This window comes from Balaenoptera musculus, chromosome 2 (assembly GCF_009873245.2).
Source record: "Balaenoptera musculus isolate JJ_BM4_2016_0621 chromosome 2, mBalMus1.pri.v3, whole genome shotgun sequence".
Taxonomy (NCBI): Eukaryota; Metazoa; Chordata; class Mammalia; order Artiodactyla; family Balaenopteridae; genus Balaenoptera; species Balaenoptera musculus.
Window position 1 is genome coordinate 60,206,895 of NC_045786.1, and position 14,973 is coordinate 60,221,867.

The 14,973-nt window shown below is 56.7% G+C and overlaps 1 protein-coding gene across 1 annotated transcript; it reads right to left on the minus strand.

The window, feature by feature from the left end:
* Positions 1–455: 455 nt before the first annotated feature.
* LMAN1L (lectin, mannose binding 1 like) lies at positions 456–13,364 on the minus strand. The gene is made up of 15 exons (XM_036841991.1): positions 13,314–13,364; positions 11,574–11,889; positions 9,086–9,240; positions 8,865–8,972; positions 8,715–8,773; positions 7,163–7,262; positions 6,674–6,794; positions 6,044–6,099; positions 5,283–5,415; positions 4,826–4,977; positions 4,080–4,145; positions 3,651–3,718; positions 2,568–2,691; positions 1,776–1,909; positions 456–709 (listed from the first exon to the last, which is right to left on the minus strand). Exons 1-15 carry the CDS (start codon positions 13,362–13,364, stop codon positions 562–564), a joined length of 1,791 nt encoding a protein of 596 aa, XP_036697886.1. The 3' UTR covers positions 456–561.
* Between the last annotated feature and the right edge of the window lie 1,609 nt (positions 13,365–14,973).

Sequence of the window (14,973 nt, forward strand, 5' to 3'; positions counted from 1 at the left end):
TTGACACTGGGAAAGGGAGGGAGATCAGAGAGCAGGGAATCCCAATTATGGCTCCATGGGTCGCCTCTCAGAGTTCTGGGTCACGCGCCTGCCCTGCTGACCCCTGGAGCTACAGGGAGCAGCGAGAGAGAGTTGTTCATGGTGATGCTGCCTGGGCTGGACCAGGAAGGGCACCTGGAGGCACCACTCCTTGTTCTGGCTGAATTTGGGGACAGAATTATACACAGCTGTGACTCCATCTCCCACCATAGCCCAGGGTTCAAGGCCTGTGGGGTATCTGGTCTTTTGTCAGTCAAGCCAGTCCTTGGCCTCCTTGCCTGCTTGGAGCCCACTCTCAGCTACCATCTAGAAGAGGCTGCCTTCAGAGAGATTAAGGTGAAGCTGGACGGTAAATGAGCATATCAAAGCGTGAGGAGAGGGAAATCACCTTTAATAAGGTTGGAGCTCCCCAAAAGCTAAGGTGTGGGTAAGAGCTGGGTACCCAGAGGCAGAGGACACTGGCCAAGCTCTCCACCTCCCAGACATAGAGTGACTTCCTAGTGATGAGAAGTGGACATTTCTTCAGGGCGTTGAGGTAGGTCGCCCATGTATGCTGGGGGAGAGGGGCTGCCTCCTCAGAGCCCCCAGGGTCCTAGGGACTTGTGGTGCAGGACTCAAAGGAAGGCTGCCTGTGGACAAATCGTCCTGAAGGTTCTTGTCCAGCTCCTGCCTGTTGCCAGGGAGAGAAGAAGTCTACTTGGTCTTCTCCCTTCTGGGCTCTTGAGACCAGGCTCCTTATATTTACTACACCCACCTCCCTACACTCACTGTACCATAGCACCCCCTGCTCTGGGGCCTTCTATGGCTCCCTTGGGCCTGCTCCATCAGTACCACACTTTCCTCCTGGCATTCAAGGTCTGTCCAGGTGGTTCCAGCCTTATGGCCACCATTGCAATCATATATAACACATAAGCCTGTCATCATTTCCACCTCATACCTTTGCTGTTCTCCACATCTGCAGGCCATCCCCTCTCCCACTGTGTTTTTAAAACTCAGCACACTTCACTCCTCCTCCAGGACCATCCCAACGCACACTGATTCTTCTTGTCTCGAAATACCACCAACAAGGACTGTCTCGTTTCTAAGCTCCTTAGCACACCTTACATCTCTAAGTGTTTCATTCATTTACAAACACTCATTAAGCAGAAACAGTGACCTCCCCCCAACCTTTTAAATTCTCTTTGCCCAGTTTCACAAACTGGTCCCACCCTTTGCTCTACAGTATTGAACTTGCCACTTTTTCTCCAAAATATATATTTTTTCATGCTTCCATGCCTTTTCTCATGCTATTTCCTCTATATCAATGCCTTTACTTATCTTGTCAGGCTGGAAAACTCCTGGTGGCCTTGATGACCCATATCAAATGTCCCTTCCAGGTGATTCCCTGATCTCCCCAAGCTGGCTCAAGTACTTTTTCCTGCGCTCTTAACGCCCCTGAGCTTCCTGCCATCATGGCATTGACCACAAAGGATGTGACTGTCAGTTACTTGTCAGTTTCTCACATTAGAGAGTGAGTTCTGTGAGGGTAGGACCTAGATGGGACCAGCAGATGAGCAGATAGTCAGTAGTCTCTATTGAAAAAATGGGTCCTAACTTGGGTGCTGCTCCTTGCCAGCTGGTGGACCATGCAGGTCCCCCGCTGGGCCTCAGTATCCCCTCTCTCAAATTGAATGGCTATGGCCCAGACCCAAGAGATGCTAGGTAGGTGTGGGGAGTCCTGCCATGGGAAGGCCCACCTGAAGTGTACATAGCAGAAGAAGCCTGCAGTCTGGATGAGGAGGAAGAACAGGAAGATGCCAGGCTGCAGGCACGAGGAAACCTCTGGGGGCCGGGGCCGACCAGGTGGGCAGGAGTGCTTGGCTGCCGCTTTCTGAAAGGAGATGTTCTAAGATCCTGGATCAGCTTCTTACCCAGAAGGAGGGAGGGGACCTAGAATCTGGGCCACTGTTGGCTTTGTTTCCCCCTCCCAGTGTTGGGGTACCCTGACTCTCATCCAGGGAACTTGGAGAGAGGGCAGAGTACAAAGCTGCCTCCCCACCCCAGGTCCCATGGCTCCATCTGTGGGAACAGCTGGGAGGGCCTGGGGCCTGGGATCTCCAGGGGGCCGAAGTCTCTAGAGATAAGCAAGAGAGAGAAGTAGAGAGCGAAAGACAGCGTGATGGAGAGGGCAAGGAAAAGAGCAAGATGGGGCGGGGCACAAGGAAGAGTGGACTTCACCACGAAGCTTTGAATGATCTTGGGCACAGCCCATTCCCATTTATCTTCTGGTCATTGTGGGAGTTGGGCCAAGTGGTCTCCAGGGCTCTGCTGGTTCTGAGGTCTGTGGGACTCTCCAGAGAGCAGAGAAGGCAGAGAGAAGATGAGCTCCATGTGCCTGCATGCCTGTGTGCATGCACACACAGACACAGACACAGGTGTGCCTGACAGGATTCCCAGGAGGGGAGGGCAAAGGCAGGAGGGGCCTGGGGCTGCAGAAGTGCTGGAAGAAGGGGGCTGAGCCCCACGGTCCCCCCTTCCTTGCCCCTCACCACTGGACCCCGCAGGTCCTTCTGCAGAAGGCTCAGGATCTGGGCCAGCTCTAAGAAATGATGCTTGGTGCCCACAGGCAGATAGAAGACCTGGGCTCTTGAGGCCATGTGAGCAGCTGCATCCCTGGAGGGTGGAAACCAAGGGAAAGAGCTCATTATCCCCTCTGATTGCACCCAAACTGCCTAACCATTTCTCATAATCCCCAAAGGCAGCACCTGGGTGAGGAACAGGCACCATCCATACGGCTCCTTTTGGGGACTGGTCTTTTTACCCCAGAGCTTCTCCTCAAGACAGCTTTAGCTCAGAGAAGCATCTCCCTAAAGCTGTCTGTCTCAACCCCAGGCTCCCTGGGCTCTGCCATCAGTCTCTGGCCCCCAGGGATTTAGATCCTCTTCCTCATCCCATCTTCCCTCCTCCAGGCATCTAGATGTAGGGAGGAGGGCTGGGGTTGGGTGCAGCCACAGCATACAACCTGAAGCCATCCTCCTCCCGTGGCATCAAGGTGACCCCCCGCACCCAGGGCTCCGTGGGTAACTCCAGAGGCCTGGCCTAGAGAGGGATGCTGGGAGGCCAGAGGAGGGTAAAATGAAGTCATGGACTGCCCACCCCAAAACTGGGCCTGATTTTGCTTGGGCTCCCTCCAAGAACCCCATCAAAATGTTCCCTGCTGGGACTTCCCTGGCAGTCCAGTGGTTAAGACTCCGCGCTGCCAATGCAAGGGGTGCAGGTTCGATCCCGCATGCCCCGTGGAGCAGCCAAAAAAAAAGTTCCCTCCTTCCAGAAGCTATCACTGAAGGAAGGCTCAAATTTACTAACGCTCCCTGGGGTGAGAATGTCTCAGGGAGTTGTGCTTAAACTAGGAGTTTCAAAATTTTAACTTGATTCAGTTAATTTCAGGTCAGTTCAACAAACCTAACTCGGCCCCTAGCCCCTCGCTATGCTCCAGACTTTGTGCTGGGTGCTCAGGAAATGATGAAAGGAATAGAGGACTAATGGGGGGGTCTTCAGGCAGAGAAGCCAAGTTGGTGGATGGGGACTTCTCCTCCCTCTCCCCCAGGATCCTCATCTCCCTGTGCCCTTACCTCATCTCTTGCAGGCCTTGGAGCAGAGTCCACTGTCCACGGAGTAGGGCACTGACCTTAGCTGAGTCCTGCAGGAGTGCCAGCCTCTTCTCTATGGCCCAGGGCACAGCCCCTCTCTTCTCAGAGTTCACCTTCCCCAGGGGTTTGCAGCCCTCTTCCTTCTAGAGGCCTTACCCCATTACCTGGACCCTCCTCATTTGGGATACGTTAGGTTTATCTGACCCTCTCCACCTGGGCTTCTGACTCCTCCCTCCTCTCAAAGCCTCTCCTTGAGGATGGTGGTTTCCCCCTTGACAGTGGCCAATTGGGAGCTTTCTCAAAGTCCCTCCCCTTTCCAGAAGTGGTGCTGCCCCCAAAGGAGGCCAGTCCTCTCCTCCCCACTTCCCCCAGGGCACAGTCAACTCCCGGTGCTTGGGCCGTTGTCTTGACGAGTGACCTGGAGAGTTGGCCACCTCTCTCAGGGGTGGGTAGAACCTGGCAGGGGGAGTCCTGGGTCTGGCAGTAGGATCAGGGAGACCTGGCCTTGGAGTGTGGCCTCCCTCCCCTCTGCCCCACTCCAGCAGCCCAGCCTCAGCTGCTCTGTCCTGAGGACATGATTCAAACCTCGAGCTGCCAGAGCCCAGCAAAGCTCACAGGAGCCGCTGGCCTCTTCTGCCCAGCATCTAACATCTTGACTGAGCTCAGCTGTCAGGCCCCAGGCTGGGTCTGCCGTGGGACATGACTCCCCAGGGGAGAAGCCAGGATGGCAGTGGAGGGGAAACGAGGATTCTGGTGCCTCTGAGCATTAAGCAAGCGTATGTGAATCAAATCACACGTGGAGCTACATGCAGATAAACACCCGGTCTATTTCTGTCACTTGTCTGGAGACCCACATCTAAATACGTGGCAACTCATTTCCCCAGCGCCAGCCGTGGGGCTCTGTGAGCCTTCTCTTGTGCAGAGCCGCCCTCCTGCCCATTCCCCTGCCTGGCAGGTCCACCCCATCCTGCGACCTGCAGCATTTCACCCCTGCCCTCCTTTCCCTCCAGACCTTGGGGGAGACTAGTTCCCAAGTACGGTGCTTGCTCCTCTTTCTGGACAGAGGGAGCCCACTGGTGCCATCAGACCCAGTGCCTATGGGGCTCGGCTTCTCCAGGCCTGCAGGCAGACCCTTGGATGCCTGAGGGGCCACTCACCCAGGCTCCCTCCGGCCTGGCCTGGCCTGGGGACACCAGCTGCTTCTTCCATTGCCTCTCAGCCTGTGCCAAGTGCTTGGAGAGACCCTGGAGAGCCTGCAGAATCTGGCTGTGTCTGTGCAGTGTCTCCTCCAGGTCAAAGCTTCTTTCCCCTGGGGATTGGGGCAGAGCTGGGACAGGCAGCCGGCAGCTGGGGTGGGGCAACAGATCCTATCTTTCGAAGGCTTCTTGGAGGGCCAGAAAGGTGTGGCTTCTGCCTCCAAGACCCCCTGGAAAGAGGTGTCTGGGTGGTGGGGCAGGGACAGGACACATCACCTGGGCCCCAGAGCCTGCTTACATATGGCATCCTCAGGCCTCCATGTCCTCACTGGTTAAAGGACTCCTGGTTCGAAGGGAAGAGGATCCTGTGACCCTCAATCGGGGCCATGCCCCACCTGCCCGTTCCCTGGGTCCCTACCCTCTTCCTGGACTTCACAGTTCGGCTTTGGAATCATGTCCTCCTTGGTGCCCAGGGCCAGCCTTGCCCGCAGCCCTTCCAGCTGCCTCGCCAGGCGAAGCTGCTCTGTCTCCAGGAAGGGCTGCGGGGGAGGCTGGAGGAAGAAGATGAAAACTTAGGCCCCAAACCCATGGGAGATCTGGGGGCCGGGGAGTCTCCTCACAGGGCCTCCCACAAGCCCAGTCCCCCCTCCCTGACCAAACATTCACCCCAGCATGGGAAGACACCCCCGCCCCGCTGGTTCTCCTCCCCATACAGCTGGTTCTCCTTCCGCCACCAGGCCCAGAACTTTCCAGTCCTCCCAGCCCCACTGCACTGCCGACCCTCACACCCTTCCCTCCTGCTGCAGCCCAGACCCCAGCAGCTCTCTCAGGCCTCAGGCCTTTGTCCATGCCACTCCCTGTGTTCTTTCAAGCTCATCTTTGCCATGCGGTCTTCCCTGCTCTCCTGGCTGGTTAGGACCCCTCTGTGCTCCCATAGCTCCTATAGTCAGGCTGGGAGGTCCTTGAGGACAGACTTGGCCTGGCTCTGGGTCACCTCTGGTCCCCAGCACTGCCTAGCACAAGGCTTGGCCTGAGCAGAGCTCCATGAGCAGGTAGAGATAAGGGTTGGAATGACAGGTCTGGTAGCTGGACATGAGCAGAGCATCCGGGGAGGGGAGGGAACCCTGGGCTGCCTCTCCCCCAGCCCTACCCCCAGGGAAGGCCCAGGGCCAGCGCTACCTCTGCACCCGGCTCACGCAGACTGAAGGTCAGGAAGGACAGGACATCATGGTCATCTGGAAAAGGGGGTAGAGAGGGAAGGTAGCTTCCACCCGGCAACTCACTCACTCAGCCCTCTCTCCCCAGCCTCCATTACGTTCCTGGCAGGCAAGAGATCTGTGACTTTGGGCAGCTCTGACCCTTGTCTTGTTCACTGCATGGGAAAGGCGTGAGGATCAGACTAGCAGATGGGTGGGCTGTGAGGGTTGACCCACACACAGAGCCAGAGGGGGACCCCCAGTGAGTGAGAAAACTGGACGGTCCTGACCTAGAGCCGTGACCACAGGCCGAGCAGCACCCTCAGGCCCAGGCCCTGCCGGCAGGAGCCACCACAGGGAGGCCGCCTCCTGCGCATGGCTCTGACCATGTCACTGTTCTCCTCAGAAACCTTCCATGGCTCCCCAGCACCCAGAGTCTAAAGACCAAAGCCCTGGCATTCCAGGACTCCCACCTCTGGTTGCTCCCTGCTTTCCAGCTGAGTTCCTCCATGGGTTCTCTATTATATCACATCCCTTTGCCCCATTTCTCTAAATGTCCCTTGCGGCTGTCCCTCTTCCTCTTGCCACGCAGCTCCCAGCTAGGGGCCCTCACCTGCCAGGGTGCTGGTGGCTGCCGAGACCCCAAAGAAACCTCCAGGGGCCAAAAGCAGGGGCCCCACATCGACACAGACCTCATCCGGGTCGCTGGGAGTGAGGTCACTGTTCAAAGACACCTGAGGGGCACAGAGGGCGTGAGCCCCTTGCAGAGGGAGCCCCCTCCTCTCCGCTGACCCCGGCAAGGGGATCGTCCCCGCCTTACTCACTGGCTCCCCTGGCCCGGAAGGCAGGCAGCAGTTTGGTGTCAGAGTGGTGCGGAGGGGCTGGCACACTTGGTCTCACGCCAGCCCTCCCAAGCATGTGCTCAGGGCCAGTTAGGAGTCCGTGTAGGGAGGAGGATCCCTGGGGTGTTGCTCGCATGTACCAGGGACCCTGTGTGGTGTCACAGGTGTGTCTGTGGGGTCATGGGCCTTCATAAAGCTCCGAGCCCTGTCATCTGCACTCCCTGCCCGGTGGGCCCACAAAAGCAGGAGGGGCGACTCACACGCAGCCTCTGCCCCCAGTAGGTGATCCGTGCTCTGAAGGGGTAAGGTTGGTTCCGGAAGTCCTGGTGGCAGGAGCCCAGCACCCGGCTGGCTCCATCCCTGTGGGCACTTGGAATCCAGCCAGGCCGCACAGGACCCAAGGCCTAACCAGCAGGGGTGGTCCCAGAGGCCGTTCTGCCCAGGCCTGCAGTGCCACCCACCCCCACTGGTGCAGGACCTGTCCTTGCTGTCTAGCTCGAGCCTCCCTTGCTGTCTTCTGCTCCCGTAGCAGAAGAGAGGGGAGCGGGAAAGCAGGCCTTACCTGGCAGAATGCTGGGACTTGACCCTCCCTGGGACTCCTCCCTAGGGGGCAGAGCCTGGACCAACAGTGGGGTTTCCACCCCCAGGCCCCCAGGCCTCGTCCCACGGGCTTCCCTCTGGGTACGGCTTCTCTTGCCTCTCCCTCTGCCAAGCTTGGCCTGCAGCAGGACAGACAACACGAGACTCACCCTAGCAGCCAAGGACAGTATGACCAGCCTGCCTCCCCCCAGGGGCGGTGCCGCTTGCTCTGGGCGTTAGGAGTGTTGAGCCCGAGCCGTCCTGAGTCTTTCTGGGCTCATGGACACGCAGAAGCTCTCACACCAGAGAGCCTGTCACCACTGCCTTCAGCCAAGAGGGAGGCGGCGCGGGGCAGGGGAAGAGCCAGCTCCAGAGCTGCCGCCGTATCTGCATTCTGAGCCGTGTGACCTGGGGCAAGTTACCTCACCTTTCCAAACACGAGTTTCCCCACCTTTAAAATGAAGATAATAATTGAGATTCCCTCATAACATTGTTATGAGGGTCAACCAAGTAATGAATGTGAAGCACTTGGCGCTGTGCCTGGTGTACAGTAAGCTCAGGTCATAAACGTTAGCAATTATTCTAATTGTTACGAGCTAAGGGATGTCTGCCGAGAGACACTGACGAACTGGCCCAGCTACTGAGGAGGCAGCCTGGCTGAGGAGGGACGGGCAGCCGCGTCATCTGAGAGAAAGAGCCGGTGCAGGCAGGCAGGCAGCTGGTGCGGGAAAGGCGTGGACACTCATGGGCAAGTCTGCCCTCATAGCTCAGCTCTGTGCACAGCTGTGTGACCTGGGGCAAATCACTTCCCCTCTCTGGGCCTCAGCGTCCTCACCTGTAACTGGGCACTAATAATCCCCACTTCTCAAGAGTGTCAACATGAGATGATGTGAGTGAAAACACTGAGCATGGGCCCCACCCCGCATCATTTCTCTGCTCCCACTGCCTGGGGCTGTTGGGTTGAAGGAGTTGAGGACTCAGTGGGCGGTTCCCAGGAACAGCAAGCAAACTCTGGTCCCAGGCCCCGGAGGAGGAGGCACCGCTGGGACCGAGTGGGAGGGAGTCCCAGGGCAGTGCCATCAGCTTAGATGAGAGACCAGAAAGGAGGGCACCGCCCTAGGAGCGGGGCTCCCCGCCAGAGGCCAGGGCAGGGGCATGGTGGGCAGAGCGGGTAACCGCCAAGCCCCTCGCAGCGCAGGAATGGGGTGCAGGCCAGGCCAGGCGGGGCCTTACCCAAGCACCTCGTAGGGGGTGTGCCCATCACTGGCCAGCACACGGATGGCAGGGCTGTACTGTGTGGGAGGTGACAAGCAGCCTGAGCCACGGGCACAGGGAGGAGGGTGAGGGTGTGGGCGGGACGGCGGGCAGGAGACCATGACTCACCTGGGTATCCTCAGCCGAGGAGTCGAAGAGGATCCCAATGCCGTCCCCCGAGTCCAGCGCCCCCAGGACAGAGCCTACTTGGCCCCTGCCCTGGGTGTACCACACGGCCTGCGGGTCCCCAGCTGCTCAGCTCAAGGGTCCCTGCAGGACACTGGAACCCTGGGCTCACCACCAGCCCCCCTGACTCACCCCCTCTGCTGGACCTTGGTGGGGCCACTCACCATGCCCTGGGCTCCCCGGCGCCCCGGCCCCGTCACCCTCATCTGCATTTCCACCTCCCAGGCAGAGAAGAGGACAGGGGTCCTGCTCCACACGGCGTCATTCCGGTTCTGCATGGCTGGGGCCAGCCGTACCTCCTCCAGGCCTGGGATGGCATCTGCGGACCAGGGCAGCTCAGAGCCTGGGCCCCGCCAGCCCCTGCTCCCCCATCATTCTCTCTCATTGGTCAAGGCTGGGCTCCAGGAGGAGGAAGGAGGTAACATCACAGCCATTAGATACCAGGCTGGCTAGTCCAACACAGGAATCCACCGAAGAAGTGGGACCCCAGCACGGCTGGATGGGCCTTTGCCAAGGGAGGGCAACGGAGGCCAAACCCACACAGAGCACTTTCCCCGCATTCTCATGTAAGCCTCACCACAGGTCTGTGTGGCCTGCTTTTATAAGACCCCCTTTTATAGATGAGGAAGCTGAGGCTCAGAAAAGTTAAGGAACTGAGTGAATTGGAACTCAGCTCCGTCTGACTCCAAAGTACAAGCTTTTTCCGCCATGAGAGAGATTTGTGTCCAACCCTTTGTGTTTCTCAGATGAGGAAACAGAGGCCCTATGAGGGAAAGGACATGCCTGAGACCACAGAACACTGGGGATCACCTGGAGAGAATAACCACGTGGAGGGTCAGGACTCTAGACCCTGAACGGACACTTGGGTGTGTCCATGCGCGGCTGGGCCTTCCTGATGGGGGCACCTAGGGGACATCTCAGGGTGGGGAAAGTATGAAAGCGAAGGTGGGAACTGGTCTGCAGGACTGAGGAAAGGGTGAGGGATGGAGAGAGTGTGAGAATTACCACTGGTGCGGGTGGGGTGGGGGAGGAGGGAAGAAAGGGGTGAGAAACTGAGGCAGGCTTGGCAGGAAAAGGAGAAGGGCGATCAGAGGCCCCGCCCCTGCTGGCTCCCCTCCTCTGCGGCCTGCCAGCCTGGAACCTGGCCCAGGGCCCAGTCTCTGCCGGCCGTTCTAGAGACTGATAACCCAGCCTGTTTGCTTGGCAAAGGCCAGAGCTGGGGGCAGGGAGGCTCAGGGGCTGCAAGGCCAGGAGTGCTGGAGCCCTTGGGAGCCACCACTGCCTCTGGAGTGGCAGGCAGGAGGCAGAGATTGCCCACACCTGCCACCCTTCTGTGCTCTGCCTCATGTGGATTGTTCATGGGACCTCCCCCTAGACTGTGGGCTCCTTGAACCAGACTCAGCCCTGTGTCTCTGGGCTGGGCACACAGGGCATGGGGTGAGTCTGACAAAAGGAGGAATGAATGAATGGACAATGAGCATATCACTGGGTGACCTTGAGGAATATACCTCTGCTCCCCTCTATGGCCTGGAACACCCCAGACTTGGCATGGCCCAGAGCAGCCAGCGTGGTACGGGCCTGGCCATCCTGGCCCTCAGGCATCCTGGCCCTGAGGCAGGGCCTGGCTCGGGGCTATGAGGGACAGCCCCCTCCTTTGCTTACCTCCTGTGTCTCTGTGAGGGAGGACTGGGCCTAAAACCCTGCTGAGAGGGCCCATCTTCTTAAAGGGATATTTGTTCTGGTCTCAGTTAGGAATCATGCTGTTTTTCAGAAATTTCATCTCACAGACACGGAAATACACAATGGATCTGCTTTCTCTCTTTGGTTTGTCTGCTAGGAGGCTCTGAACCAGATCCATGGCCCAACTCTGAAGGGTGGGCAGACTTCACAGCATATGTTTTGGCAACAAGCCACATTCTTGAACTCATTTCAGGCCTCAACCCTAAGTCTTATTCTTATTGCTCACTCCTAATTTAAACTTCTCTCCATTGCATAGGTCCCTATAAGTCCTCCAGAATCTTTTTAGAACAAGACCAAGCAGAAGACAGATTCTTCATAGGTCTGGATTTGGAAGGCCCTGGATACAAAGTATGGGCTAAGATGCTCTCATGCTTGCTTCCACCCAACAAACATACAGGGCAGGGCTGGGGCCCTCTCTGGCAAAACAGCTGGCCATGGGGATGCCTCCCTCCAGGCAGCCCCCTAGTTCTCTTGGACAGCCACAGACCCAACAGCGTGGAGCCGAAGTGTAGGTTGGTGCTGGTCCAAGTTGCCTGGTGTCTGTGTGTCTGGGACTCAGCATATGAACGTGTGTGTGTGTGTGTGTGTGTGTGTGTGTGTGTGTTCACAGGTCCAAGAGGCAGGGTGAGGGGTCCTCCAAGGAGGGGTAAAAAAAAGGAGAAGAGAGAAGTCCCAGGGCAAAGAAGAGGAGAAGCAGAGAGGAGAAACTGAGGCTGCTGGGTGGGGGTGGGGTTGTCGTGGAGCAGGAGACAGGTCTGGGAGGGGTCCTGGGCCCCTGGCACTGGCTGCCCAGGCCTGGCCCCATCTTGGGCAGTGGCTGGTACTGGCAGGCCTGCTCCCCACCAAGTCACAGCCACTCAGAGCTGGTCAGCCCCTCCAGTGTTCCACCCTGGGCATGGCTGGTCCCCTTACCTCCGTGATGGCTCCAGAAGGGTATTCCAGCCCCAGGCAATGCCAGCCTTGGTCCTTTGAAGCTGAGCTTGTACTCAAACCTTCGCTGAGGAGGGTGGCCCCACTCAGGGCTGTGAGGGTCCAGGAGTAAGAGGAGGAGGAGAAAGCTGAGCAAGGGATCCAGGCCACGGACCACCAGCGTTGTGAAAGGATCTGGTATCCGGGCCCAAGGGTGGATTTGCAGCTGGGAGGCTAGGGAGGGCCTCCTGGGATGGGGCCAGGTGGGGAGGAGCTGGGATGGGCCAGGAGCTGGGTTTTGGCACTGTCCTCTCCCCACCTGCCCAGCACAGACATCTTGTTCCTTCCAGGCCTGACCTCAGGCCCCGCCTGTCACTTCACCTCCAGCCTGACGGGCAGCCCGACCTCTTGCCAACCTGTGCTCTGCCCCTGCTCCTTGGCTCAGGCCATCCTTCTACCTCCCTTCTGCCCCAGCGGCTGCAGGGCCTCAGGGATCACTGGGACGGGCCACCCTCCGCAGCTCTGACTTTCCTCCCTGCCTGGGATGGGCCCCTACATCCTGCCTCCTTCCCACAGATGGATGTCCCCACTGTCTGGTCATTACCTACCCACCCCATCCTTCCCTATCCTGCTCTCCCTGCTGCGATACTCGGCTCTCTGCCATATTCCCAAACGCTCATGCCTCCAAGCAACCTGGTTTCCTCAACAAATAAAGTATATGAAAATAGAAAGGGAGTCTTAAGAGACAGAGTAAATAAATGCAATGCATAGACCTTGTTTGGAGCCTAATTTTAACCAACTAAATGGGGGAAAAAATGAGACAACTGGGGAAATTTGAACAATGGATAGTTGATTAAATTAAGGAATTCTTGTTAGAATTTTTAGGAGTAATAGTGGTATTGTGGTAGTGTTTTTTTTTTTTTTTTATGTCTTCCGGAGAAACATACTAAAGCTTTACGGATGAACTGATGTAACATCTAGGATTTGCTTCCAAATATCCCAGAGCTTGAGGGGAACAGGGTGTGGATGGCACAGGATTGGCCTTGAGCTGATAAGTGATAAAGTTGGGTAGTGGGGCTTCCTTATATTCTTCTTTCTACTTTTAACTGTTTGATAATTTCCATAATCAAAAAAGTTTTTAAAAAGTAAGAAATCCTATATTTCAAATATTTTCATCCAAATACATTTTGGTTTTCCAGAGTAGCTCGCTTGCCAAGATTTCTGGGTAGCTGAAGTTTTACTGTACTTTGTAAACCCCCAGTAGGATTAAGATTCTGAAGCTCCACAAGGTAATTAAAACCAAGGCTGTAAATGGAAAATTTTAGGACACGCTAAAAGAAGAACTTCATTTCTCTACACTAAGCCCTCAGCTACCTCCACCTGCTCTCCCCCTTCACCTTCACAGCCAAGCTGTGGAAAGGTGGGCTCCCCTCCAGCCCTGCTTCCTCGCCTCCCCCTAAGTCCTTCCAGCTCCTGCCCTCCCCACCTCCGCCTCCCAGGAAAACTGCTCCAGCAAGGCCTGACGATGCCCGTTCTCTGTGCCTAGTGGACAATTCTCAACACAGTCTCTGCAACGTGAAATGCTGTGGACACCCACTCTCTTCCCCCTGCTCTGAGAACCCCTGCCCCAGGGCTCACCTGCCTCTCTGCTGCCCTGGGCCATCCCAGGACCTGCTTCTTGGTCACTGTTCTCCCTCCCTGGCCCCTTACGGGTCACGTCTCTCCTCAGGCTCCACGTGCTACCTGGCCAAGCTCGTCCACGTCCATGGCTTCAACCACCATTGCTGTGCCCATGATCCCAAATCTCTACTTTCAGCCTGGCTTCTCCTGGAGCCACAGCCCCGAATGAATGTCTAACCCTGGAGTAGACCTCTCTGCTCGGATGTCTCAAAGGCCCCCAGACAACATGTCCAAACCAGACAACATGTCCAAACCAAACTCCTCTTCTCCAACCCCCAGCACATCCTCCTCCAGGGCTGGGGGGAAATGGGTGGCACCACCCACCTTATCAAGCTGGAGACTGGAATCCCCCCAGATCCCTTCCTCTGCCTCATCCTCGCATCAGCCATCAGGGAGCTCTTCAATTTGCTCCTGCCACTCCCATACTGTTACCTGATGCTTTAATCTCTCCAAGCCTTACTTTCCTTATCTGTAAAATGGAGATAATAATAGCGTATATCTCCAAGAGTTGTTTGGAGGGTTACGTGAGGTAATACGTCCATTAGAACAAGGCGTGACAGAACTCAGCTCAGTAAAACACCAACTGTGTTCATCTTCCTCTCCACCTCCTACCAGCTTCCCCAGTCCAGGCCACCATCAGTCACCTCCTGTCTGGCCTCTCAGCTTCCCCACCATCTCCCTGTCTCCACTCCAGACACCACCACCCTGTTGCCAAAATCTTGGCTCTCTGTGCACTGTTGCCGAACAGAAATACGGAGACAGAGTTATGGAGGAGAAAGAAAGAGTGGCTCAGAGTTCTTGAGGCGCTAGACTACTGTGTTCCCTCTTTGCCTGGCAAAGAAATAAAGCCACTCTTTCTTTCTCCTCTATAACTCTGTCTCTGTATTTCCGTTCGGCAGCGGTGCACAGAGAACCAAGATCTTGGCAACAACCTCCTCTAGCCAGACTGCAGCCAGAATGATCTTTCTAAAATGCAGATCTATGTCACTCTGCCCTAAATCCTTCAATTGCTCTTGGTCATCTTTGCATAAAGTTAAACTCCTTCAGGGGCCTGCAAAGCCAGGTGGGGTCTGGGCCCTGCTTTCTCTTCAGCCTCACTTGCTCCCAAACTACACCCCTTGGCACCTTAGCCCGGCCACACTTAAGCACCTCACCGCCTTTGCCCAGTCAGTGCCCTTCCCTTGCCAGGATCACGGCACCCTGTCCCTGACTGTTCTCCGCACGTCTGAGAAGCCGCCCCACGCCTCCGTCCTCTGCCTCACTGGTTCGGTGCTGGCAGTGGGCAACACCCACCAGATGTCTGGGCACCGAGCTGAGTCCTGAGCGGATTCCCCCAGGTCTGTAAGCTCCTTGGGTGAGAACTCTGTCTCGCTCATCTATGACATGCCAGTTGCCAGTAGTTGCCAGTAGAGCACAAGGGGAGGATGAGAGAGAAGAAAGAGGGGGAAAATAAAAAACCATAAACCAAGGGAGAGAGGGGAGAAGTAATGAAGGAATGGGGGCAGGAGGGGGGCTCACATGCCACCAGGTAGAAGGAACATCCCGTTACCTGCGCCTGCATTCCCGCAGCGCCCCATCAGCCGAACTTGCCCCTTTATTTTTGCTTGTCACACTTGGTGCAATTCTCCATTATGACGCCTGCCTGGCCCCTTCTTGTGACCTCATGGCCACAGGCATCTTTGCATGTTTCTGAACCTGAACTGGCTTCCGGACCAGCTAGTGA